The sequence below is a fragment of the Crotalus tigris genome, unplaced genomic scaffold (genome assembly GCF_016545835.1).
Source record: "Crotalus tigris isolate CLP2741 ecotype Arizona unplaced genomic scaffold, ASM1654583v1 scf7180000019244.426175, whole genome shotgun sequence".
Lineage (NCBI taxonomy): Eukaryota > Metazoa > Chordata > Lepidosauria > Squamata > Viperidae > Crotalus > Crotalus tigris.
Genome location: NW_024097452.1, coordinates 270,838 through 297,304, shown reverse-complemented (window position 1 = coordinate 297,304; position 26,467 = coordinate 270,838). Strand labels below are relative to the sequence as shown.

Sequence of the window (26,467 nt, the reverse complement as noted above, 5' to 3'; positions counted from 1 at the left end):
TTAAGAGATGGGAGGGGACTGGATAATTCCCAAGATTCAAGGTAATCATATGTTAGAATATTTCAGGATGTATCTAGTAGGTAAGAATTATAGCTTTAGTTTGGCAAAATTCTGCCTATTAGGTATAAGGAAATAAAGAGTGAAACTCGATTGGGTCTTGCTGTTTCATCTCTCGGCTTGTACCTTACACTGTTTATTGACTGCCTTGTCAGTTCACTATGGGTATTCACTATGAATACTTCCACGAATACTATACATTTAAATAATCTTATTTCTTTTGACAGTATAGCTTATGAAACCAAGAAACTGAGAAAAAATATATTCCTAGAAATCTGAGGAAGCAGCACAACTATGGCATGGAGTCCTGTCCATAATACACATGGCCAATTAATATAGGGTGTTCAAGTTCGGTGGATAATAGTTAAAACAGCACAAACAACCTATAGCTGCTGGGAAAATAAATTACTAAAGTTCTAAAGTCAATAAACTTCTGAATGTGATGTAAATGCCCTTATATAGACAGATAAATTGATGCAAGCCACCTCCTATTCCTATTCTATTAATTTTTTTCTAATATAATGAATTTTTTACTTAATGCGTTAAACAAATAATACCAAACATGAGCAGTTGTTACATTTGTATAAAAAATATGACATCTCTTCACATCATACCTTTTACATCTTCATCTTCAATGGTTGTGTTGGAACTCTCTGTTGATTCCTGTGGAAGTACAAGAGTAATTCATTAAATGATCCCACAGTATTAACGTCTGCTTTGGATGTACAATATTAAACAAATTATGCAAAACTCTGAAGCAGACTATATGAATTTAAGCCTAGGACAAATAAACACAGAGAATGACTGCTTCTGGTTTAAGTCAAATATCAAGCAGTTTGAAAGGAACATTAAAAGAGATGCATTTCCTATTGACCTATGCAGATGTCATAGGAACAAAAAGGAAATACAACAGTGAAGAATGGACAGATTTGGTTTTCTTAAACCCTTTTGACACTTTTTAGACAAATGGTAGCAAACTTATGGACACTGTCAGAACTAGCCATTTAAGACTGGCAAGCACAAGATGTAGAGCTAACCATGTAAAAAAATAGGCCAATACTGCAGTTTGATCTACAACCTTTTAATAATGTTGTAGACATAGAAAACCTCCCATTTTACCTTGACCCAATTCAGTCTGTGGCATTTATTGACATTTAGTGTTCTCCTTTTTATTAATTTTACCTAACTCAAGGCAGCAAAAACACCTTCCTTCTCCAATTTTCCCCACAACAATTCTATGAGGTGGGTTGGGCTGAGAGAGAATAACTGGCCAAAAGTCACTCGCTGGCTTTCTTGGCTAAGATGGGACTTGAACTGATGGTCTCCTGCTTTCTAGCCTTAACCACAAGACCAAACTGGCTTTCTATTGCTAAGATTCAGAGTACTTTACAACCAACAGGTCCCACTTGCTCAAGGGCCGCTGAGCATGTGTTTCTTAAACAGTAGCAGCTCTTACCCTACATTCCCACTTCAACTGATAATATGAAAATGGGGAGTTCCAAGGCATGATATTGTATAATAAGCCTTCATCCTAAATGCATAAATAAAAGTGTGCTTTATTAAAGGTATGACTAAAATTACAGACACACTGTAGGATTTAAAAGAATTTGTGTTCTTTGCTGAAACAGCAAAGTCCAATGTGGATGTTGATGATTTACAAGGATTCCTATGAATATTATATATTTCAGTACTGAGAAATATTGCAGTACAAATATAGCTGAAATATAAATAAGATTTTTTATTTTGTTGCATTTTTTAAAAAATATATTCAATAGAGAAGTAGTTATTGGCAAATTATATAATATAGATGTGCTCAAAAAATGTCCATGTTTATGTTTGTTTTTTGTGAAATTTTCACTCTACCCTTTTCAGACATGTTGTTCTCTGCCAGTTTAAAATTACTAGTTTATCAGACAGCAGATTTTAAAAGCCTACTTTCGTATCAAAAAGGTAAGTACCTCTGATGTTTGGTGGATTATAAATAACAAAAATAGTTAGTTGAAACAGTTTAAAGGACACTATCAAAGATAGTAAAAAGTTTAGTCTCGTATTTTTTTAAAAAATGACTTTGCAAAGGTTTTTATGGAAACTTGGGAAAAGAAAAAAACAAAAGCAGAAAAATAAATAAGATTAAAAATAAAATAAGAAGTAAAATATGAAATAAATAAAATAAGAAAAGACATATAAAACTTCATTTAAGAATTAAGGGTAAGTGACTAAGAATTATGGAGCACTAAGAGCCTTTTGAGCACAGTTCTTATGACTCAAGGATAAGGTCAACAGCTCATTAAATAAAGGTTTGCACAAAGTATAGACTTGTATATCTATTAGTTTAACTATTGAGGCAACTAAGATTCATCACCAGGTTAAAAAAGAGACAATTCTTTTTTTCCTATCCCAAATGTACATGTGGGAAAACTACAACACTATATTATGTGACAGATTTATAAGTCTTAACTTATTGTTTGGGATAAACATAATTCACAAACAATATCAACAGATCTTGGTAGTGTCCTTTCTTTCTGTAATGCTAATTCAAATGAAACATATATTGTCAGCAAGATATATGCACATCAACAAATGTGTCAGTGAATGCCACACCATCCCAAATATTTGTCCATCCATTCCAAATGAACCATCATGCTCTGACTGGTTTAAAAATGATACATACAGAGAGTTGTATCATGCTTGGTTATAAAAGTCACTCTTAGAAATGCTTATGAAACCTAGACACACATATGCAGAAGAAATTTCATGCATCACCTTTGAAGCCAACTCCATGGAAACATAGAATTCGCCCATCATGCGGGGCTTTATTTTTATTGGGGGCAGGGGGTAAGCGATGCACATTTAACAAATATTTCCTCTACAAATGTTTTTTTCTTCCATATTGAAACTCATTTTGTTTTCTGTTTAACAGGAAGTAGGAGGGGCAGAAATATAACCATTTATATAATTATACAAAGAAAAGAGAGTTATGATGGTTTGCATAATATAGATTTTGAGGTCAAGTAAAATTTTGATATTAGTGAAAATATACAGTGTAAATTTCATAATGTTTACATATAATATCAAAGCCAAAATATGATATGAGAAAGTGATAGCAAAGCAAACATAAAAAATATAAAAATGAAAATAAGTCACAGATCTATATAAAATGAGCTAGTATATGAGCTTGAGGAAAGATTATAGTATTAATACTAATGTGCAACTACTATCCAGAAACACAACAGAATGATTACAAGTAAATTAAATCAGACAAGAACACTGATGACAAAGTATATAGCAATTACTGGACTATGAAGCAATAATCACATTGTAGAATTAGACATTGTAGAATTAAACACTGTAGCACAGGGTTTCTTCTTTAAAGTGATAGTTGTTTACCTCAGGATTTAACAGTCACTTAGCCCCTTTTCAAGTTTATACAGAAAGAAAATGAAGATTTAACACAATTCAATCCTACACATACAGCTGAACACTAGAATAAAAATGTAACAGGTAGTACCCACAACAACAATTTTGTCCCTGATTGTGTGAGCAGCTGATTGATTTTTGGAAAGAAGTCTGAAATTCAATGGAAAAGTTATTCCTCTTTTTAGGAAAGGAAAGCTTCTTGTATGGACCATATTGTTTTTGGTTGGTGCTACAACTTTTTCAAGGGTTGTATCAACCTGTTATATTCAGTGGGCTATTGGAATCCCCAGGAAGGCAAATAGGAATATAAGGGATATAAATTTATTTTGACTGCCAATAACAGAATTGCTGTTCATAACTGGAAAAGTTTAAGATGATGATTGGACTGATGATATCTTGAGGTAGGTTCCTTGCCTGATCTAATCTCTTATGTTTGATGCATTTTTAACTTTTTAATTTGACTGCTTTTGATATGTTTACTATTTTTCTACTTTTTGCTGTATGCTGCCTAGCCACTTCTCATGAGATAGGCAGCCATATAAATTTTATCAATCAATCAATCAAGAAATAAATAACCAAACATAGTTGATAATCTGTATTCAAGTTTCTAGGGAGGAAGAGATACTATAACTTTATAACTACAAGTTTCTAGGGAGGAAGAGATACTATAACAGCATCTGTTAAAATGCATATAAAGGTGTGGCCACCAGGGAATTTAAAATTAGCAGTGCTTTGTCAAAGAATCCCTAGTTTGATTGCATAAAGATGAATGACCAGGCTGAGAAACACAAGACAAAACAGACCCACAAGTGTCTTCCTTGAATTTTAGTAATTACTGCATTAAAAAAGACCATCCTGCATTTGAAGAAAACTGCATTTTTTTTTCCTGTTCCAAACCAGAAGCTGAAATAGAAACTAGAAGAATTAAACAGCTCGCACTATAATTTCTTGATTCTCAACCTATCTGATCTCTATTGTAGTCGAGGAAAAGTGATCATCAGGATCCAGTTACAAATGGCACAGGGCTCTACAGACTTCATGAATTCCTAATTAATTTCCTAGCTAACACATGCATTAACATAGTGATTTGGAAAACTGAATGGAACATGGAACTTGAAAAGAGCAGAGCAGACTTCCCCTTACTGAATACCTTATTTCCATCTGGATTGTGGATTACTGTAGTTTGGGGCTCCTGAGTGAGAGTAAAATAGAGAGAAAAAATAGTTCTTGGTCAATAGATTTTGCATTAGTAAGAGAAGGAAGAATGAAATGACCAGATGAAATGTGTTAAGTATGGACAAGAGCTAAAGCAATGTCACTGCTGCCAGAGGATGTCACTGGCCAAACTGCTAGAAAGGTAACCATATCTACTGTATCAGCATGCAAAAAATCTTAGTGATGATCTGAAAACTCGCAGGGCTTTGAGTTCTAGAGATCTAGAGAGGCATGAATTTTCCAAGCAAATGCACTGATCATATGATCATCCTTTTGTTTACATCATTTATACCATCCTATTTTTTGTTAGTTTCCATGAGGGGAAAAAGTATATTAATTAACTAAGACACAATTGAAGTTGCAAAAACACGGGGGACCATAATAGGCTAAACACCTGCATGTGCATTGGTAAGTTTGCAACAACCCAAGGAGCAATGAGGAGTGCTGACAGCCTCTAATTCATTTGATTTAGAGTCTTCCAGGGCCACGCAATCTTTAGGTGTGAGCCAGCATTTTCAACCTGGGATGGATTTAAGTGTTTTTGTAATTTGTGCAAAGGCATTTGGGAAATACCTTGGAGACATATCTTACCAAGTTAGTACCACCAGATAAATAGGAGTGTCTTGCAAAACTTGACAAAAACAAAATTTCTTCAAACTTATGAACTATGCAAGGTGGGATAGGACTTTCAATTAATAAAAACAGGGTTTAATTTTAAAGCTTTGCCACATAGCCCTGAGAAATCAGAATAAACAAAAGAAGCAAGGTTATCATATAAATAGCTAAATCATTAATTACACATTCCCCACAGAGGCTATTATAGCACAATGATTTTTATATAATAAAAGATAACTGTGGTATATAGCAAGCTTTCAGTACTAGATGCCTCTAGATCTCAGTAAGCAAAGTCATGCAAAGTCCTGCTGAGAAAGTAAAGGAATGAAAAGCTGAATAAGGTCTACTTGGTTGTTGCCTAGCAATAATCTCATTAGCTCTCCTTGACTTTGAAGAAATTTGGTTGAAACCTAATTTGTAAATACTGAAATAGCAATCAGGCAAAAAGCTAAAGGCAACACAAAAGCACACTCTATTCACTTTCTTACACAGCATGCAAAGAAAACTCAACTGTGGCAGTGATCAATGTTACTGCATAAGTGCATCCACTTCCATGGCACACCGGCTAATTAGAAACACACTCTTTGACAATAAGCTACCTCCTAAGAAATACAATCCCCAGCTCCCAAGAAACAGAAAAAGAAGAAAACTCGACAATTAAAAAGCAAACAAGTGAAAGAAAGACAAAGGAAAGAGAGTGAGAAAAAAAGATGGAAATGGAACTCAAAAACAAGTTAAGGATAAAGCCAGGTATACCAGCGCCGGGGTGGGAATATTTTCTTTAGGGCTGGTTACTACGTTGGTTTTGTTGTTTATCTGTAGATATGCAGAAAATAGAAACAAAACAAGCCTTAGACCTCTCACTTCACATAATCATATCTACCGGTATATATCTGCCTCTGTAAAATGCTATTGAGTCTGTCTTCTACAGAATGCTATTGAATAGCTGCTCTGTGATGATAAAGATAAACAGATGAATTTACAGCATCAAAATGGCAAGAAGAGATTTATAAGAAACGACTGCAGCATCTTTTCAATCAAGTTTAACATTGCTGTATAGGAGGAATTTCACAGATTATATTTCAAACATGTTACGAAGCAGCTTCTTAAAAATACTTTGTATTAAGCAATAAGTTATTAATGCAAATTTAGATAGGACCACATTTCTAAAAGCTGATTTGTCACTTTCCACATTTATATGAGATATTACTGAACATGACAAAGTGTTTTCTAGATATTTTGTTTGAGTCTCATCAACCTTAGCTAGCATTGTCAATTATTAAGAAAATATGGGAGCTGTAGTTCAGAATATTTGAAAATCAAACCATTGTTTGCTGTTGATTACTGAAGAAGTACATCAGGTATGAGTTCATTTTCAGACTGACATATATCTCAGTCTGCTACTGTAAACATAAGGCAATATTTTCTTGCTACTGATCACATGGGTTCAGTATTTACCTTTAAATAGACTCTGTCGCCCAGATTCACCTTGTAGGGTGATGGGTGGCAGAAACGTTTAATAAATGAATAACTAATAAATAAATAAATCCATCGATCCATCCTCAGGTAAGGTTACTTATAAGAAAACAATTTCTTCAGAAAAATATTAATTTTATTTTGTTAAGTAATATCTCTAAATATGACAAAATATGTTAACTCAGTATCAAGGAAGAAAAATGTTCTTATCTGAAGTTCATGCTAAATTTTCAGCACAATATATTTTTTTCTCCAGATACAAATAAAAATCACTTCACTCAATAATAAAATATTTATTATTACTTAAGTACTATAGCAAATATCTCCTGTATATTGAGCCTTAATAAACATTGTAGTCAGAAAGATTGGTTTCCTGAAATATAACTTTAGGCATGATCTGAATTAATGAACATTGCTCAGCTGAATAATTAACATACAGTATTCATAACAATGAATATATATTTTTTTAGTTGTCAAGCACATTTTAAAGTGAATTACATACAAAATTAATAGATCATTTCATCCAAAATTGGATACAATTTTGTAAACAAATTAATCTTTGTCTAATCCACATTATGAACTAGAGTTAAATGCATGTTTTGTATCTGCAGCTTAAAAAACTGCCTCACATGTTAAATATAATTTTGGAAATTTGACTTATTTTTCTTCATCATATAAGCAAATTAAAATTTAGAACTATCATGTATATATATATTTTCGGGCAAATGGTATATGTGTGTCTATAAGTATGCTTCAGGTGTATGTGTGACTATATGTATGCTTGCATACCCACATATACAAGCATAAACACAGAGAAACATAGAGACTGGAGAATGGAAGCAACCATCAAAACAATAGAGCTGAACAGACAAAAGGTTTACCTGATTAGTAACACAGAATATTTTGTATTGCTATTTCTACCAACACAAAAAATGAATACTTTTACAATATAAGTAAAATAAAAATAATACTGTTGTTTTTCACCCATCTTCTTTGACCAACATTAAATGAATACAGATCAGCCAATAATGTCACATTTAGACTTATTATTGGTTATCCAAGTACTATTCAGGCAGACTACACTGGATGTCAAATGCATTACTATCTTTTAAAAAAGCACGAATGGGAGTAAAACACTGAAACCCCAGAGATGATGAATCTGAAGTGGTTATTTAAAGGGAAGATGGTAACAATTTGGAATTCAAAGGGTAGCTTAGGGCAAAAAGAAGTTATGAGTGTCATCCATAAAAATAAAACAAAAATATCAATTCACAGAAGTGAATGAAACTGTGTGATGGCTTATCTTGCATAGATCTGAGATATAACAGCATGGCAGGGGGATACATCACCAATGTCGTTAACCATCTACAGCAGAGGTCCCCAATCTTTTGGGCACCAGGAACCAGTTCCATAGAGAGAGGTTTTTCCTCTTGTTTGTGCAGCCCAGTTTCGGTCATACTGCAGACTGGTGCCAGTCCATGGACCGGGGTTTGCGGATCCCATGATCTACAGTATGCTTAAAATGGGAAATATTCACAATGCTTTTAACAAAAAATACAGTATAAATAGTAAAAAGTAATCATTTTTTTAGGAATGGGGTCTTGCAGTATGACAAAAATTGTACCAGCTAAGCTCTGTAAATGGCAATTTAAGTAATCTACAAACATAACCTACAGACATGTCCACAGACAATGTGCCACTCCTATATTGTTCAGGAAGTTTTGTATCCTTTCAATGAAACTATTTTTTAAAATTACCAATTTATTTTGAATTAAAAGATGGGTGAAAAAACTAATTTCATGCTTTTTTATATATAACATGAAAGTAACTTAATATCTCAAGCAAGCTCATATTAAAAAAAGTCATAAAGTTAATATGAACACAAGCTGGCATACCACAAAATTAGTACTTTAAAAATAGAGGAAAATATCCATAGACAAAAAGAAAAAATGTGGCTTATCAAAGTCCTGAGCAGGAATCAAATATTAAGTATTAATCAAGCAATTTTAATTTCAAGAAGGATATCTGGCCAACAGAAAATATTTTACAATGTAAATCTGTACATTGGTGGTGTAAATACCTTTCAGAACTTACACGCATTTTCAGGCTCTATCTGCATAGTTGTTTTACCATTATATACAAACCATTCAGAAATTACAATGAAGAGCATTATTTTTATTAATAATGATAATTATCACCTTCAGTGCATATAATCTTATATATATATTTTTAAAAAGGACTTACATTTAGAAAAAGGTTTCAGACGCTAATTCAAAATTTATGGTTCCAAAGTAATATTAACCAATACCTTCTAAAATGAATGTGGAATTGTAGACTCTTTCGTAAAGACTGATATGCATCAATCAGTAGGATAAAAATTCTTTTTCTTTTGTCTTAATTTAGACAGAGTGCATCTTTTGCAGATGTATTACAAACATGATAGAAACAGAAAAATAAGGAAACTATTCTGACAGGAAAAATCAACACTAACTGACTGATTCACAGTCTAATCTATTTTGCCACAATATTAAATATTATAAAAATATTTAAATCACCTAAAAATTTAACAAAGATTTAAAATCGCCCAGGAAAACACAAGCATAGCCAAGTAGGATTCAACATTTACTATTCACCAATGTCATTTTACTTTTTTAAAAATTTGAGTTAGCTATTTATGATACTCTGCAACATTTGTTAATAATTTGTTTTTTTTTGCTTGTTTTTATGAATAAATATCTATGAATATAGGTTTGCAGTTCTAAGCGCATAGTAAACATAGTGTTCTACATTAAAGCACTCTCTAAGTGGTGTACACCAGTAAGCAATGTATATATATATATTTACATTGCCCCCAACAATCTGGGTCCTCATTTTACCTACCCCGGAAGGATGGAAGGCTGAGTCAACCTTGAGCCGGTGAGATTTGAACCGCTGACCTGCTGAACAGTCAGCTAAAGTGGCCTGCAGTACTGCACTCTAACTGCTGCGCCACCTCGGCTCAACATCTATCACACTCAATTATATTTAAAATAAGTATGTGATAACAGAAACTGTATTATTTGGTATAAATACTGCACAATACCCACCAGTGGGTAGTGGCTCCAGTGATGGTTTAAATTGACACTTCCAAATTCCTGCCAGGTTCTAAGACTACTGGAATGAATGTAATCACTTTTTTTCCTTTACTTTCCAGAAATTTACCTGATTTAAGTAAAAGGAGATTATAGGAAAAATATGGAAAGCTTTCAAATAACAAAGGTACTATACTGCAATAGGATCATGGCCAGTATTCCATCAGTTTCATGGCAATATTTGCACAGTATGTAAAAAAATGCAAATGATTTATTTAGGATGTAACACCACAATGATACAGAAGTCACAAGTGTGCATTTTAAAAGTCTTGTAGCTTCTGATGTTACATTACCAACTCAATGATAAATACATCTATTTCATTTCTAAGTGTGAACATTTCATAGGATGAAAAGTCTGGCAGATAAAGTTCCTCACCATCATCTGAACACTCGAACTGGACTTCCTTTTCTGATATGACCAGTCAGAGAGAAAGGAAAAGAAGAAAATATGACTGGTTGGATTTAAAGAATCAATGCACGGAGAACAACATGTTTGTTGTAGTTTGGCTGCTTATTTTAAAAATGCCCAATTTGCAGAAATGGGAGAAATATTTTGCATATGAATAGAATCTCCTCTTTGATAGGCACTGAAAAATTAATTCTCTTTTCATGGTGCCCTATGAGAACAGGTATGAGAAAGAATTCTAAATATTCGTCATAACATCCCCACTCCAAATTGCTGGTAGTAATTATCATCAGCACATCTGTTTAAATAGACCAATTTTAACCAAGACTGTTAGAGATTTGCAATAAAAAATACTATTGAACTACCTGAATATGGGGCATACAGTATTACAGATACATTAAGGCAAGGCATTTCTACTGAACAGATCAATAGTAGGAAAGAAGCAGCCATTTTGTTCCACTGGAAGAGATAGATTTTGGATACAGAGAAATCTGACATAGTCATTGGGGTTAGTTGAAAAAGGAGTAGAACATATTCTCGGTACCACAAATAGCATTCTGCAGTAGGTCCAGCTAATCTTGGGAAATGCACCGGCCGGGTCCAGAAATAAATCGTATTGAATTTGGTTGTTTCAGAATGTCTGGCTTAGATTACCAGTGTGCTTAAACATGAAATATATAAATGTATGTATATCACAAATTTAATAGAAACATACAATGAGTTATTTACTCCAAAGTTCAGATTCAAGAAAAGAAAAATGCAAGAATAGAAACTTAACTCCAAGAATGTTCAGATAAACAGAAAGATCCATAGAGATTACACTTCTAACAGCAACTGAAACATTTCATTTAATGCTAATTATCTTGGATTAAGCTAATTTTTATGTACTACCTGAAACATTATATATGGAACAATCTCTCCTTGTATGTCATTCTAGGGCCAGAGGCTCAGAAATTCTATGTCATATAGAAAAGCTACAACCTTCTTCTATTTCTTACTAATATTGCTTACTCAATCAGAACTTATAATTGAGATCTTAAAATGTATTATTTTCTGCCCAGTACACTGATTTTTTTCTGGCAGAATACAGGTCAATGATTGACCAATTTGTGATAATTTTTTCAATGCTAATATCATAAAATGGCTGCTATTCAAAAATGGCTAGAAAGGGATAAATCACTAACATGACTAGAAAGTAAATTAATTAATTAACACATTGGTTCATATATTGCCCCTTCCTAAGATAAGATTCTAAGCAGGCCACAAGGAAAATCAAAACATATGCAACTCTGAAATATTAAGAAATTCAACAAGTAAAACACGTTATGTGGCTTTTGAACTAAGTAATTATAATTTATCCTTGCCTCATCTACTTCTAAGTAAATATTACTTGCTGCCCCAAAGGCCTCTTGAAAACATACTCTATTAACTTAACTTTCTGTTAAAAAGAAAGTGAAAAGAAAGAGAACTGTATTCTTAACTTTCTGTAAAAAAAACAGCAAGGCAGTGGTGATACCATCCTCTGTTTGTGTTTGGGTGTATATGCGTGTGCACATTTGTTTGCATGTTCTTATGTATGTGCGTACATATATAGACTTCTTAATGAAGAACAGGAGCAGTTATATCAATGCCCAAAGGCATGGAATTTAGAAGGTGATTTGCCAGTGAAAAATGAGTGAGACTATCATTAGCTGCCCTTTATATTTGTAACTTACCTTTACTCCATCAGGTTTCTTCAATAAACTCTTGGCTGCTATAAATAAGAAGGAAACAAATAGGGTCAGTTGACTAATTTAACAAGAAAACTATGAAAAATATTTTTCTTAATTTTGTGAATTTCATTTATTATTATTTGCCATTTCATTTTTCTACCATCTCTTAACAAAGCATTTTCATAATAGTGTGATATCTTTCTTAAACAAACAACAATTATGAGTCACCCAATTTTTTTGGGAAAATATGGAGGGTGGATTCGGTTTCTGCCAGGTACTGTGATCATTTTAAATTAGATTTTATCAAGCATCTAGCACAATCCCCATGGGTTGCTGGTAAAAGAAAGCAAATGTAATGTAATATCCAGCTCTTACTCAAAACTGTTGCCATTTTGATATGTAAAGTATACAAAAAGGAGAAACAGACAAACCTGCAGAAAATTATAGGTCACAATTTTATATGATTTTACATTATTGTTTGTTGGTTTAAAAACTTTTCTTACTAAAAATCTTTCCATCTATAAAAAGATTAGGCTATTATTACTAGTATAAGGTACTATATATATGATAAAATATAGACACTTTGCTTATAAATGAGTGATGGAACAAACCTACTCGTAGATGAGAAAGAAATTCCTGAAGTTGGGCAAGTGAAGAACTGAGGTAAGAAAGCATTCCATGTCTCTCATAGTTTTGCTTTAAATTACCCCTTATTAAACTCAGTGGAATTGATTGAGGCCAGCCCTTCCCACTTGGATCAGAAGAAAATGAAGGGGATTGATCATTTCCTTTCCTCCTCACTTCTACCTAATGGTTTGGGGAACATTCCAAGATCTGGATCTTGTGATTTAGGAATTCTCAGCAGTGGAGACTAAAAAAAAAAAGAAGATGGGAAGAAGTATTAAGCAACATTTTGTCCTCCAAAAAGGAACAAAGCAGAAAGAATAAAAGAAGATTGAATGGTGCATGTTAACACCTATGATCTTGTGGCATGTCCTTGGATTTTCTTTTTAAAAAAGGTAAAAGTTGTACACTTAAGAATAATGAATCTATTTGATAAACTTTTGTAAATGACCTAGCTATTTATTTTGTTTTGTTTTTTTTCCAAGAGAAAATCAGAGTTGGAAAATTGGGCAGATATGCCTTATTCTTCAGTGCCACCCTCACTTGTATTCTTGTTGAAATTATGAGCATAACATTAACAGATATATGAAAAATTAGTATTAATAATATAACTACAATATTGTTAGAATTTATACTTTAGATATCATTATTGCTATATAAATGAAGTTTGTATAGCAATAACTTTACTTGTCATATGAAATAAGTAACTTTTCAAATTATGAATGCATTTGGAACTAGAAATTTAACAAACCATTTTGAGCAAAATGCAATTATCTTAATGAGAGTGAAGCATTATCTGTGGCACTATTAACTTCTGCTCTGAACAGAAACATTTTATGGATAGGAATTCTGTTTTCAAGATGGCAAAGAAAAAATATACAAGATTCTTTCTGCATAAACAATTTGAAAACTGACTTTGCACTTTCCAAAAACTTTATTCTATGGCAGAAGGATTATGCTGCTTTTATAGGTGGTAATTTAGACTCAAAATATTTAAATTGAAGTAGGAGTACAAAAGTTTTCCCAGCAACAGTTGGATGGCTGATGCAAGTCCCAAACAAATGTATTTGTTAGCATTGTTTAATTTTGCTATCTCCATTGCAAAATCCAATTTATAAGACAAACTGCATTGAAGTTGAGGCAAGCCCCCTCCCCTTGCACTTTAGGAAGACTAAGAATATTTATTCACTAAAATATAATTATTCAGATTTTTAAAAATTGAGTATGGTATTTATACATTTTAATATTTTAGTCTTTTTGGCCTTTTGCTTTTGTGTTTATTTTTAAGATACTTTATCATTGTTATTTTTGTACATTGCAAAGAGCCATTAAGGAAATGGGTAAAATATAAATTTTCTAAACCAATAAATATATTGTGGGGAAATTATGTAAGTCCTGCCACTTCAAGAACCCAACCAACCAAGTTTTATTTATCATGTTTGCCACAATAATATATTAATGCCTCTTACGTTTCAAAAATAATATCAGTCTTCAATAATTGAAACTGCCTATGTGGCTGAAGCAATGAGGAAAGGTTCTTGTAAAACATTATTTGAGGAATAATTCTTCCAGCAGTTGATACTTTGGGACTATACATTTCTAAACACAACAATGTATGGATACAAGCATAAATGAAATTAGTATAATTTTACTAATCACTAAGCTTGGTGAATTTGTAGCCTTTTAGCTTGGGTATAATAAGCACCTACCTGATTAACTTTTTGTAAATCTTTGGATTACATTTGGCTGAATATTAACAGGATCCAAATGAATTCATCCTTCTTCTTTAAGAACTGCATTTAAAACAACCCTGAAATGCAGGGTTACAATATCAAGCAAAAAAGTCCAAATCTAACTCAGTGATAAAAATTGTGGACTTGCTTTGAATCAGTAATCATGTTTTCATCTTTTATTACTGAAAGTATCTACACCAACCTTCTCCAGCCAAATTGGTATAACTTCCCAGAATTCCCATCTTGGCTAAAAATTCTTGGAGTTGCAGGTCAATGTATCTAAAGGGCATCTTACTGAAAGAGACTGATATTGACAAAGCATTCCAAGTCTTTGCCTCCTCATGGTCTTACTCCTGATTAACTAAATTAACTTATGCATGCGTTGTACAAAAAGAGAAACTGTGGTTAAATGTTAGTTTATTAATCAAAACCTATAAGCCTGTATTTTATATGAGTTTTAAGAATTGATTCATAAAATATTAAAACAGCCCCCTATTTCAGTCATACTAAGAACACTGAAATAGTATCTGTACATTTACTATATAAGGGAACAGCCTTTTCAATAGTTCACACAAGAGCCATAATAGACTGAGAGAGTTTTTTCTTAAGAATGTGGAGCAAAAATTGGACTGTTAAGGGAAAAACAATCAGATACCCAGATTTCTGAAATCTTATCATAATCCCTTTCAATAAATCTTGTTAAAAGAATCTTGTATTCTATGTAAATGGGTCCATGAAAAATTTGACACAGATAAAACTAAAGAAAGATTCCTCCTAAAGAAAAAAAATAAAGTGATGCAAGTAATGGGAAATAAAGATGTGCATCATGATGATTGGATTTAAATAATTGTGTCAGACATCATAACACAAATAGATAGTTGTGACTTGTGTGCAATATTATACTGCATCTGTTTTGATATCATTGTCGCTTATTATGGAGGCCACAAAAGAGAGGTTTCTGTTCAGACATCAAAGCTATCTTGTAACAAACTGTAAAATGTACATCCAAACTGAACGAACTACTCTGAATATGTGCTTTAGTATAAAAGTGTAAAATTAATTATTTAAATTATATTCTAATGCATGCTAGAGTATAAAGTTGGGTATAAATTAAATAATTAATTTTTAAAAAGAAAGAAATCTTAATTATTCCGTATTACATACTGCATCTACATTAAAACTAAGGTATCACAATGTGCATATCAGCAATATGAACTAAAATAATGATTTACTTGAGGAAGATGCCCCAAATCCCCATTTTGACAAATTATTTTATCATCTTCTTAAAGCTGTAATAAATTTTGAAAACATAAGATTTTCCCCAAGTAAATGAGAACCAGCACAGAAGGCGTATGCTAAGTTATATTAAAATGAAACAGATATTTCACCCATTTCAGTTTTTAAATATTCCTAATCACTCTAGGGATTGGGGGGGGGAACTATCTGGCACTGAGTTTATTTTTCTTAATAAAAGACTATTACATTGAAAGCCCTATTGATTGGTAAGCAGTCCAACCCAAAGAATGAAAATGAGGCTGAAACTGGAAGTTATGGGAGCCATGACAAGCAGTGCCCGAAACGTCCTCAGCCTTCCTCCTCAATATCTAGGATTTTGAAACATGTCATCTTACTTCCTGTAAGATTTTGTTCTGTTCTAAAGCAGCATACAAAAGGCAACAACATCACATAGGTTGGAGCAAGCATTTCTTAGGAGTTTCAGCTTCTTAGGAGCTTACCTCACAAGAAACAAATATTCTACATTACAGGAAGAAACAAAAGGGGAAAAAAGTAAAATATGTTTATAAGTAAATTGAAATGCACAAAAATTACTAAAAGAAAAAAAGGAAGAGTAGCATGTTATATACAGAAAGAAAATGAATAAATTAAAATCAAATGCCCTTCTGATATCTGGGTGCCACATTGTCTTAAATTACATACAATGGGTACCATGACATATATTAACAAACAACACACAAGTTGAATGAATTGATTTACAGTTATTATTTATTTAGTGTATGGCAGTTTGGCTGCCTAAGAGTACTAGCCCATTTGGTTTACACTCGCAAGCTTTCCAAGGTGTACCCCAGGGGATGAGCTAGTTTTATACCAAAAACTGATCTACAGAACTCTTGAGTAAGAAAAGAGTAAAGAGCTAAATCAAGATACAAAATCACATTTGACATAGTGGACCAGTAAGTGCTGAAAATGATAGGTATGTGTTATAAATCATTTTAATGATAAGGAATCTTTTCTGGAATTCTATCTATAGTTAAGCAGAAATAGGTATTTCACAAAAGTTTCATTTTTAATTGAAACAACCATTCAGAAATCATTACAAAATTGTTCTGACTCCAATATACATATTAAAATGAAAGAGCAGGGCTTCCTTTGGCCATCAAAACAGGCAACAGACGGCCACCTGAATGGCAAGTTTAAATTCCTCCAACAAAATTATTAAATTTAAAGCAACAACAGTACTTGAAGAACATTCAGTTCTGCTCCTGGTTCCCTCACTTTTAAAAGAAAGTTATCACATTTCTTGGCAAGCTATACCATTCCTGAGCAGCAGAGGATAAATTTTTCACAACAAATTGCTTAATTTCTATTATTAATGAATATATTTAATTATTAAAATTTAGGAGATTTGTACATTCTTATTTTTTCTTCCCCTTTATGGATTACTGCCTTGTCATCGCAAAGGGGCTTGCATAACTCAACGAAGTTATGAGCTGCGCCATGCAGGGCCACCCAAGACGGACAGGTCATAGCAGAGAGTTCTGACAAAATGTGATCCACTGGAGAAGGAAATGGCAAACCACTCCAGTATCTTTGCCATGAAAACCCCATGGACAGTACTAAAAGGAGACTCCTGCGAGTCCCTTGGACTGCAAGGCGTTCAAACCGGTCAGTCCTAGAAGAGATCAACCCTGACTGCTCTTTAGAAGGCCAGATCCTGAAGTTGAAACTCAAATACTTTGGCCACCTAATGAGAAGGAAGGACTCACTGGAGAAGGGCATAATGCTGGGAAAGATTGAGGGCAATAGAAGAATGGGACGAAAGAGAATGAGATGGCTGGATGGAGTCACTGAAGCAGTAGGTGTGAACTTAAATGGACTCCAGAAGATGGTAGAGGACAGAAAGACCTGGAGGAACGTTGTCCATGGGGTCGTGATGGGTTGGACACGACTTCGCAATTAACAACAACAACAACAATTTTTCTTGGTTGCATAACTTCTGTGAATAGAGGAGATTTATAGATTATAAATGTAAGGATCCTCTTAATATGAAGGGCCAATCTTCTCTCCAAATGCTTTGGAAGCTGTTCTGTATTAAACTTCTGCCTGAATTTATTAGATTGAACAATAAAGTAGCGTCATCAAATTTGAAAAAAATAGGCAGCAAACATTTACATGTAAGAGGTGTATATCTCTCTGCCATTAATGGAATGGTAGAAAGAGTGAATACAAAGAAATAAAGAAAAAATTGATCTTGATCCTGGTGTTCCAAATAACACATACATTTATTATACGCTTGTATGTATTTGTGCTTTTTTCTTATTCTACATGAATCAATTATCACTGGGTTATTTTAAGTTTTCAAATTTAATTTGTGTATTTTTTATGTAGCTTCCATCAAAGTTCAAAATAATTTCCATCAAAATGAGTTTTTTTTTTTTAAAAAAGGTGTGCATGTAGTAGTGTACAAATATGGATTTAAAATCTAAAGGAATACAGAAAACAATATATGCCGAATTCCACATTTTTCAAAATCCCTATTAACAAAGTAAAACAAGAGGAGTGAAAAAGACGTCTGAACAAACAATGACTGTAAATTTTGAAAATAATTATGGGATGACTTTTCCATATTTCTATTTATATAGAAATATATATATATATATTGTATATTTCTAAGTTGGCTTTTTAAATTATAACTGTATTTAGTTTTGTTTTATAATCTGATTATAGAATACCAATCCATCTACTTGAATATATATCATGTAAATAGACAGAAGCAGATAAATACAGTAATATTTTGTAAGATGCCCATTGAAGTGCATGTCTATAATAATAAATGTGGAAAAGTTAAAAATGTGATTAGTAAAGAATACATCTAGAGTAAAAAAAAGCGCTAAAGACAAAACTGAATGGTGGAAACACCATCAAAGCCATCAATACCTGGACTATACCTATGATACAAAATATTCCTTGAATTATTAACTAGGCACAAACTGAAACAGGCAGTTTGAATTGAAAAACAAGAAAGCTAATGATTATTCACTATGTACTACATCCCATACCTGCCTACAGAAATGGAGGTAGATGTTCACTTCAAAGAAAAGCAAACTTTGGCTGATTACACATAAGACAGCCAAGAACAAGCACTGATGCCAGTTAAAAATTGGAACTTATTGAATGTGCAGGAAACAAAACATGAATATCAAAATAATGTAATAAGAACAGAATGCTGGCAAGAAAAAGCATTATAAAGATCAAGGGAATGGTGGATAAAGATAAAATTTGGCAATGGTTTATGACTGGAACATTAAAAAAAAGAATCTGGAGGTTTAATTTTGGCTGCTCAAAAGCAAGCTATTTAAACTCATATAATCAAGACCAGAATTGAAAAATTGTCAAAGGATTCAAAGTGCAGATTGTGCAAAGAGGCAATGGACAGTGGATCATATACTCAGCTTGTGCAAGAAGACTGCACTGATTCTTTTTGTAAATAATGTTTGTAAAACTCTTAGTTCATCACAGACCAGATTTAACTGTAGTTGAAAAGAACAAAGTGTGAATAATTGATGTGGCAATACCAGGGAATTGTGGAATAGCAGACAAAGAATTGGAGAAGATCACAAAATATCAAGATCTGAAAATCAAAGTTGAAAGATTATGGCATAAACAGGCTGTGGTAGCCCAATTGTTATTGGCACTCTAGGCATCATACCAAACAATATTGGCTGGCACTTAGAAAAACTGTGCATTGACAAATTTCTACCTGTCAATTACAATTACAATAATAAAGTTGGAAGGGACTGTTGAGGTCTTCTAGTCCAACCTCCTGCTTAGGCAGGAAACTCTATACCATTTCAGACAAATGGCTGTCCAGTCTCTTCTTAAAAACTTCCAGTGTTGGAGCATTCACCACTTCTGGAGGCAGGTTGTTCCACTGATTAATTGTTCTAACTGTCAGGAAATTTTTCCTTAGTTCTAAGTTCTCCTTAATGTCAAACTCACCACTTGCTTGAATCTGCACATATACTATACTTATACATTACAACATCCTATGTTCCTGGGAAGAACTCAATGTATATGAAGGCCAACAACAAGTAAAGAACTGTCAGTTATGATTTCACACTGTTGTCTGTAACACCATCAAACAAAAACATCTGCCTATCCCAGGTCCTTGAAAATAGGTGAATAAAAATGCCAAATCCAGTTTGAACATCTGGCTGACTATGCATCAAATCATAAAAAATAATAATACAAGTCCTTGGGAAGGACTTGATAGGTGGACAAAAATGCCAAAATCAGTTTTAAACATCCGGCTAATTGTGAGACCAACCCTAACACAAAATAACAAAGATCTGCAAAGAGAATTTAGAAAGACTATGGCAACAGAAAGCAAACATAGTACCAACAATAATAGGCACCTTGGGTGTAATTCCAAACAACCTATAGCATCACTCGAACATCATTCACATTGACAAAAGTGCCATAAGTCAACTGCAAAAGGCAGCCAGATGTTTGGAACAGCTTATATTCTGGGAGAATATAATATTATGAAACAATGACATCTGCCTATATCAGGTACTTGGATAGGTGGACAAAAATGTCAACTCCAATCTAAACATCTGGCTAAATTATTACAATCCTGTAATACTTGTCTACTGTCAGTTCTCATGCTAGCTGGAAAAGTCTTATCTAGAACAATATAAGTAAACTTAAATATCAGAAGCATTTTAAGGTTTCAAGCAGAGACCTGCTCAAATTATATTTTTGGCACAATGAAGAGATTATGGAAGAAATTTGATATACCTTGCATAGGAGTCTAGCAGACAACTACCATACATTTTGAACAAGCGGTTTTTTATCTCATACTGCATATGGCAAGGATGTAATCTAATACAGAAGGAGGACTGTCTGAATACTGAAGAAAAATCCTTCATATCAGGTACCCAATTATTCCTCCAGACACATTTAAAAGGAAAACATAACTCAACAATTGACAGAAATGTTTTAATAAAGTCTGTCAAGAATTAACTGTAGAATTCTTTTCCAATATAAATATAAAATAAAATTTAGGAAAGGATTTGTTGTGATTCTCATGTTTGCGTATTTTAACAAATGCTTTCAAATCTTGTAGTATATTCAGCTGTAATATCAAAAGAAGCTAGAAAAAACACTGAAGAAAGAATGAAATGAAAAGAGATGGTTATTTCATCCCATTCCATTTATAACTAGAGAATGCATAAATAAAAATAAATATATTTGGCAAAACAAACAAAATAGTATATGAACAAATTGATGATTTTTTAAAATACATTCCATGAATGCCATATCAATAGAAGTGAACTACACATACCTGAGAAATTTCTTGTAGCCAACATTGTTGTTAAAATGGCTCCCTGAAAATCCAACATAATGCCAATATTTTAGCAGATTTTTTAAATATCAAAATATGCAAAATTGAATTCTAAATCTATTCATCTTAATATATAGTATTTATAAACAGTATACTTTTCTTCTTAAGTTTGTTGAGGTTTTGTTTTCAAATATGGTAAAAGTATGTGTCAGTTGTATTTGCAATTAAAAACATAAACTGACAATACTTCATACTTTTTGAAAAAAAAGCATCACAATGTCATATTAAAAAGGGAGGTATGCTTGCATTTATTTTCAATTTCACTCATGAACACAAATTTCCCTCCACCCTTCCAAAGTACACATATGTAAACACACATTCAGCCCCACACAGAAAAGAGAGGAAAAGGAATATTAAAGAGAAATCTCTCTAGGGCTCAATGTAAATGTAGTTTCAGATAATCAGTATCTGCTACATTATTTTCAATATCCTGAGAATGCTGTACTCCCACACACAGAGAGCAAGAATTTGCACATACAAATTGGGAAACTGGCTTTATTTTATTAGTTTAAATATTAAAACAAAGGAGTACTGACATCAAATTCTGCCACAAGGCAATACAAAATCTGCACAAAGAAGAAGAATAAAAGCCGATATCCATGTAAATTGGATACTTTTACATATAAAATTAATTAGTATGGATTAGTTAGAATATATTTTTGGGAATGCCATTTTCCCAGCCAGCTATTTAAAGAATAAATAAAGAAAACAAAAGGATTCGTAAAAAAGTACCCTTACCTTGAGTTTCCTTCTTGCATTGAACTTCTTCAAACAATCTACAGTCTCCTGCCGGTGCATCATAGAAGCAACAGTAGAGCGTTGCTGAAAGACAAGAACAGAGTATATGTTTCAATGCATGCAGCTTTATCTACACTGTTATTTAATATAACTCTTTTTTGGGAGGTGCATCCAGAAGTCAATGACAATTTGAGTTCCCAGTCAGAATAACAATGTTCCTTCCCACCACTTAAGGTCAATTTAATTGTGTTGCCGCTACATATTAGATTCCAATAGGGACTTTTTGATCTTTGAATTCTTTTTGTCTTTAAGTTGATCACAGATTATCAATTTCAATATATTATTCAGATCCTGCTTTTATATCTTCTGCTTTGTAAGTTTAATTTAGTTGCTTAATTAAAAGTACAGGTATTCCTGATTTACTGAGCACAATTGGACCTGGCAACTTGGTAATTAAGTGAAGCAGTCACTAAGTGAAAATGTTAACACTACTTACAATCTCACTTCAGCTTTCCTTTGCTTACAGTTATGTGAAGGTTGTAAATATGATTGATCATAAATATATTTTTTCATCACTGCTGTAATTATGAATGGCCACTAAATGAGGCAGTTACTATATGAGGATAACCTACAGCTGTTATCTTACATGTCCCTTTAACAGAAACCTCATGTATTGGCACTACAGAACACCCAATACTCTGGGGAACAAAGGAAAACATAGCTAACAGAATAACAGAGTTGGAAGGGACCTGGCAAATCTTGTAGTCCAACTCACTACTGAAGCAGGAAATCCTATATCATTTCAGACAAATGATTGTCCAATCTCTTCTACCACTGCGGTATAAATTCTGTGTGTCTGAGGGTAAGCTACAATACTGAGTTAAGATTTTATAGAAGGAAGTTAAGAGGCTGCAAAATAGTACAATGAATAGAGAAGGTGTGTATATGCATGTGTAACCAAATACCTAACCTTGCATTTTGCCCCCAACCACATGACTGCTAGGCAAAACATGATTAATGAAGTAAATACTGCTTACACAGATCCATGGGTGTTTGAGGGCCTCTGATGCATGGATGCGTTTGGCAGGATTGATTGTAAGCATTTTGTTGATAAGATCTTTTGCTTCTGGGGTCACCGTATCCCATTCTGGGGAAGGAAACTTGAAAAACACGAATTCATGTAAAATCCAACCGATATAACAACCAAGATGGAAGTGAACTGTTTTAATTTGTGAATTACGATAAGAAGGCTTTTGATAAAACACCAAGTAAATGACTATGTCTTTTAGCCACTTTGCCATATTTTAAGAAAATAAAACATATAATAGAAATCATGTCACATTGAACTAGAGCTGCAGCTTTTGTAGGGATCTTTACTCCTTAAAAACAAAGAAAGGATTATTTTGCCTCTTTTCTAGGGAATAAATAATTTTGCACAGTCTTTGAGGTTGTCTTAATGTGGGCTGGTGGATGATGAGATTTTTCTCCCTCTCTCAAATATGGCAATCTTCCCTCTCTTCCTATGAACTTACAGAAGCATTTGTACAGCTATTTCCCCAATTCACTTCACTTTGAATTCTTCCCATTCTCACAAATTGAGCAATTAAAAACAAGGTGAATGGTATAGCATAGCACTAATGAAAACAAACAAGTTAATTAGCATTGAGCTGAGATACAGAAAACTTGAGTCAAGACTAGATAAAAGAAAACTCAATTGTATGAGATATGAAGAGAGGGAATAGGTTCAAATAATTGGGAAAGATAATCTACTCTTGAACTGACCACTGCGTGCCACTGATTCTTGCCTGTTGGTTATGGAAAGCCATCACTCATGTACATTTCAGCATGGCTGAAGCCTGTAAGACTGGCTGTCCTTCTGAAAGAAGGCTATTATTTTATGAAAAGCAATTTGTATGATGGACTCCTCTGAGATAGCAAGAAGGATAATCATGCTGCAGAAGAGATATTTGCCTATTTTGAAATACATTCCAATAGGTATCAGTGCTTAAAAGGCAGGGTGGGAAGAAAACCTATCATTTTTTTAAAATGATTCTTGTGGCTGCAATTGCTGGACTTGAAAATTATGAGTGGTGAGAAAATAGAATGGAAACACGAAACACTGTGGGCGGCACCAGTTCTTCATGGCTCATTTCCCATCTTTCTGCCCCAGATCTACGTACACAAACTTGTAAAAAATATCAATACAGATTGTAAGTGTGGGAACCTGTAATAAATTGTGGTCAATGAGTGATGTGTCAGGGATGGGCACAATATGATGGTAGAAAAACTATACTGGGAATATTTAATTTACATCAGCATCACTAAGTACCTTCCAGCTCTTTTGGACTACACCTCCCATTAACTGTGGTTGGCATGATGAAAGCTGCAGTCTAACAGTAATGGAGGGATGTGGGTTAAAAAAATAGATTCCTCAAGCTGGACAGATCAATTTAGACCACCTAATTCAACCTTGTGCTCAAGCAAGGAATCCAAATAAATTCTTCATGAACAGATGGCTGTCCCGCTTTTACTTGAGCATGTATCTCAAAGGGAAAATGGGAAATATATGGATAATCAGAGCTCTGGAAGGTTGATTTTAAGATGTACGAGATCAGTTAGCTTAACCAGGGACCTATGTGGTTCAGCATGTTTACACAGTGGTAAACCATCCCCGTCCCGGCAACCCACAAGTGGTAACTGGAAGGTGATAGACTTCAATGCTCACTCTTTAGTAATTGATATTTAAGGCCTGCTGTCTGGAAGATTAATGGCCACAAATTTGTCTAATCCTTTTTAAAAAAATTGTGGCTACTTCTCGTGAGTGTGTGTGTGTGTGTGTGCCTTTGAGTCAGTGTTGACTCCTGGACACTGCCTGGACAGGTTCCTACAGAGTTCTGAAGAAGTGACTTGTCACTGTCTTCTTTCTGTGGCTGAGAGTGATCAGCCAGCTGGCTTTTTAACTACAAAGGGACTAGAACTCACAATCTCCTGATTTAACATGGTGTCTTAACCACTACAGCAAACTGGCTATCTCTATACCTGATTCCAAAAATATAATTATAGCTGTGTAGATACTTATGTGAGAAATTCTTTATTTATTGTTTCTAAAACAGATTTTTGACTTTGCTTTTAAAAGAAATCAAATTATATTACTACATAGGACTACATGCCAATCACCATGCATCAATTTACCCTTATTGTGTCTCTTGAAAGCACATATTGTAAATACTCAAGTCTGCATAATTATTTGAGTATCAGCTAGTAGTGTGTTATACTACATAGAAGAGAAAATACTACAAAGGAAAAAAAATCATCAGAACAATTTCAGAGGTTGGGAGGGAAGTTACGGAATATCAGAATCACAAATACTTAATTGTGTTATGTTTTTGGAGATAATAAATAATTATGATAAAAACAAACGGAAATTGAGGCCTGTTACTTACATCATAAGCACCAGCTTTGATCTGTTGATAGAGTCTATGTTGATCTTCATCCCAAAAGGGAGGGTATCCCACCAAGAGGATATAGAGTATAACACCTGCAAATGGTATTAAATTAATGAGTAAAAGTAGCTCATGTAAAGAATAACTGAGGGAGAAGATACATGGGAAATCCATGAGATCTCCTAGCGCATAAGGCACATGGACACTAATTTTAATCAGACTAGTATACTGAAGAAAGATCAGCAGCATTTTCTTTCACTAAACCTTCTTTTTCTGAATATAGAGACCCAAATGCAGGTGCATATATGTTACATAATCATCCTGGCCAGAGAAATTAGGAGCAGACTTGAATTTCAGATATATGAGAAATGGAAGAGGGAAACTATTACAAGTAATCCTTGAGTTACGAATGTAATGGAGCTTACCCATTACATTCGTAACTCGAAAATTTGTGGGAGTGAATCTCGTACTTTGAACATGATTCACTCCCTGCTTTCGCCCATGCATTCGCTAATCAAATGCATGGATGAATCTGCGGTTCATTAACTGCACGAGGTATCTCAGGGTGGGGAAGGCCATGGAGGGCCTAGTGATGGAACAGACCCCAAGGCCTCCTCGATCCACTAAGATACCTCATGCTTCCCCCTATCTTCCTGCCATGCTGGACTCACCTTGAAAAGGTCCGTCTCCTCTCTGCTGTGGTTCCTGCTGCTGGGTGAATCTGAGGCTGGGGGACGCTTCTGCATGCCTCTGGAGGCTAGATCCAGGCGTCGGAGGCCTTTTCCAGGCCACTGCCGCCTGAATCTGAGGCCAAGGGACGCTTCTGCATGCCTCAGTAGGCCCGTTTCTGGGTAGCAGCGGCCTGGAAAAGGCCTCCGGCACCCAGATTGGACCTCTGGAGGGCAGTGGAAGCGTCCCCCGGCTTCAGTTTCATTTTTTGTTGCAGAGAACAAAAGCCTAAAGTACCATGAGATCACACAAGATTAGTAGCGTGAGATCTGGCGCCACCCATCTTGCGTGAACTTGCATTACTTTAGGCCTCCATTCTCTGTGAACACAACGAAGGCCTGGAGCAGCCAAGAAAATGAAGGATCTTGATCTTCGCAAGGTGAGTATTGAAGGTCTAATGCCTAGGGAGACCCGGGGTGGGGAGGGAGGGAATTGCTGGAAACAATAAATGCTTTTGTTTAGAGTCCCAAAGTAGAGTCTGCAAATATGTAGAAAGAAATGATATGAAGAACATGAAAAATATTT

At 34.0% G+C, this 26,467-nt stretch overlaps 1 protein-coding gene across 12 annotated transcripts in view; it reads right to left on the bottom strand.

Annotated features, from left to right (window-relative positions):
* CAMK2D (calcium/calmodulin dependent protein kinase II delta) overlaps nt 1-26,467 on the bottom strand; it is a 162,209-nt gene that overhangs the window by 29,253 nt on the left and 106,489 nt on the right. For 7 of the 12 annotated variants that reach the window (XM_039361282.1, XM_039361283.1, XM_039361275.1 and 4 more), the window contains 9 exons: nt 25,214-25,308; nt 22,808-22,930; nt 21,771-21,854; nt 20,973-21,015; nt 12,033-12,070; nt 10,288-10,320; nt 6,061-6,120; nt 4,625-4,666; nt 672-720 (listed from right to left, as the gene is read on the bottom strand). In XM_039361282.1, coding sequence (XP_039217216.1) covers nt 672-720; nt 4,625-4,666; nt 6,061-6,120; nt 10,288-10,320; nt 12,033-12,070; nt 20,973-21,015; nt 21,771-21,854; nt 22,808-22,930; nt 25,214-25,308 — 567 coding nt within the window. The remainder of the gene's footprint in view (nt 1-671; nt 721-4,624; nt 4,667-6,060; nt 6,121-10,287; nt 10,321-12,032; nt 12,071-20,972; nt 21,016-21,770; nt 21,855-22,807; nt 22,931-25,213; nt 25,309-26,467) is intronic. The other 5 variants (XM_039361284.1, XM_039361279.1, XM_039361287.1 and 2 more) reach the window with 3 other exon arrangements.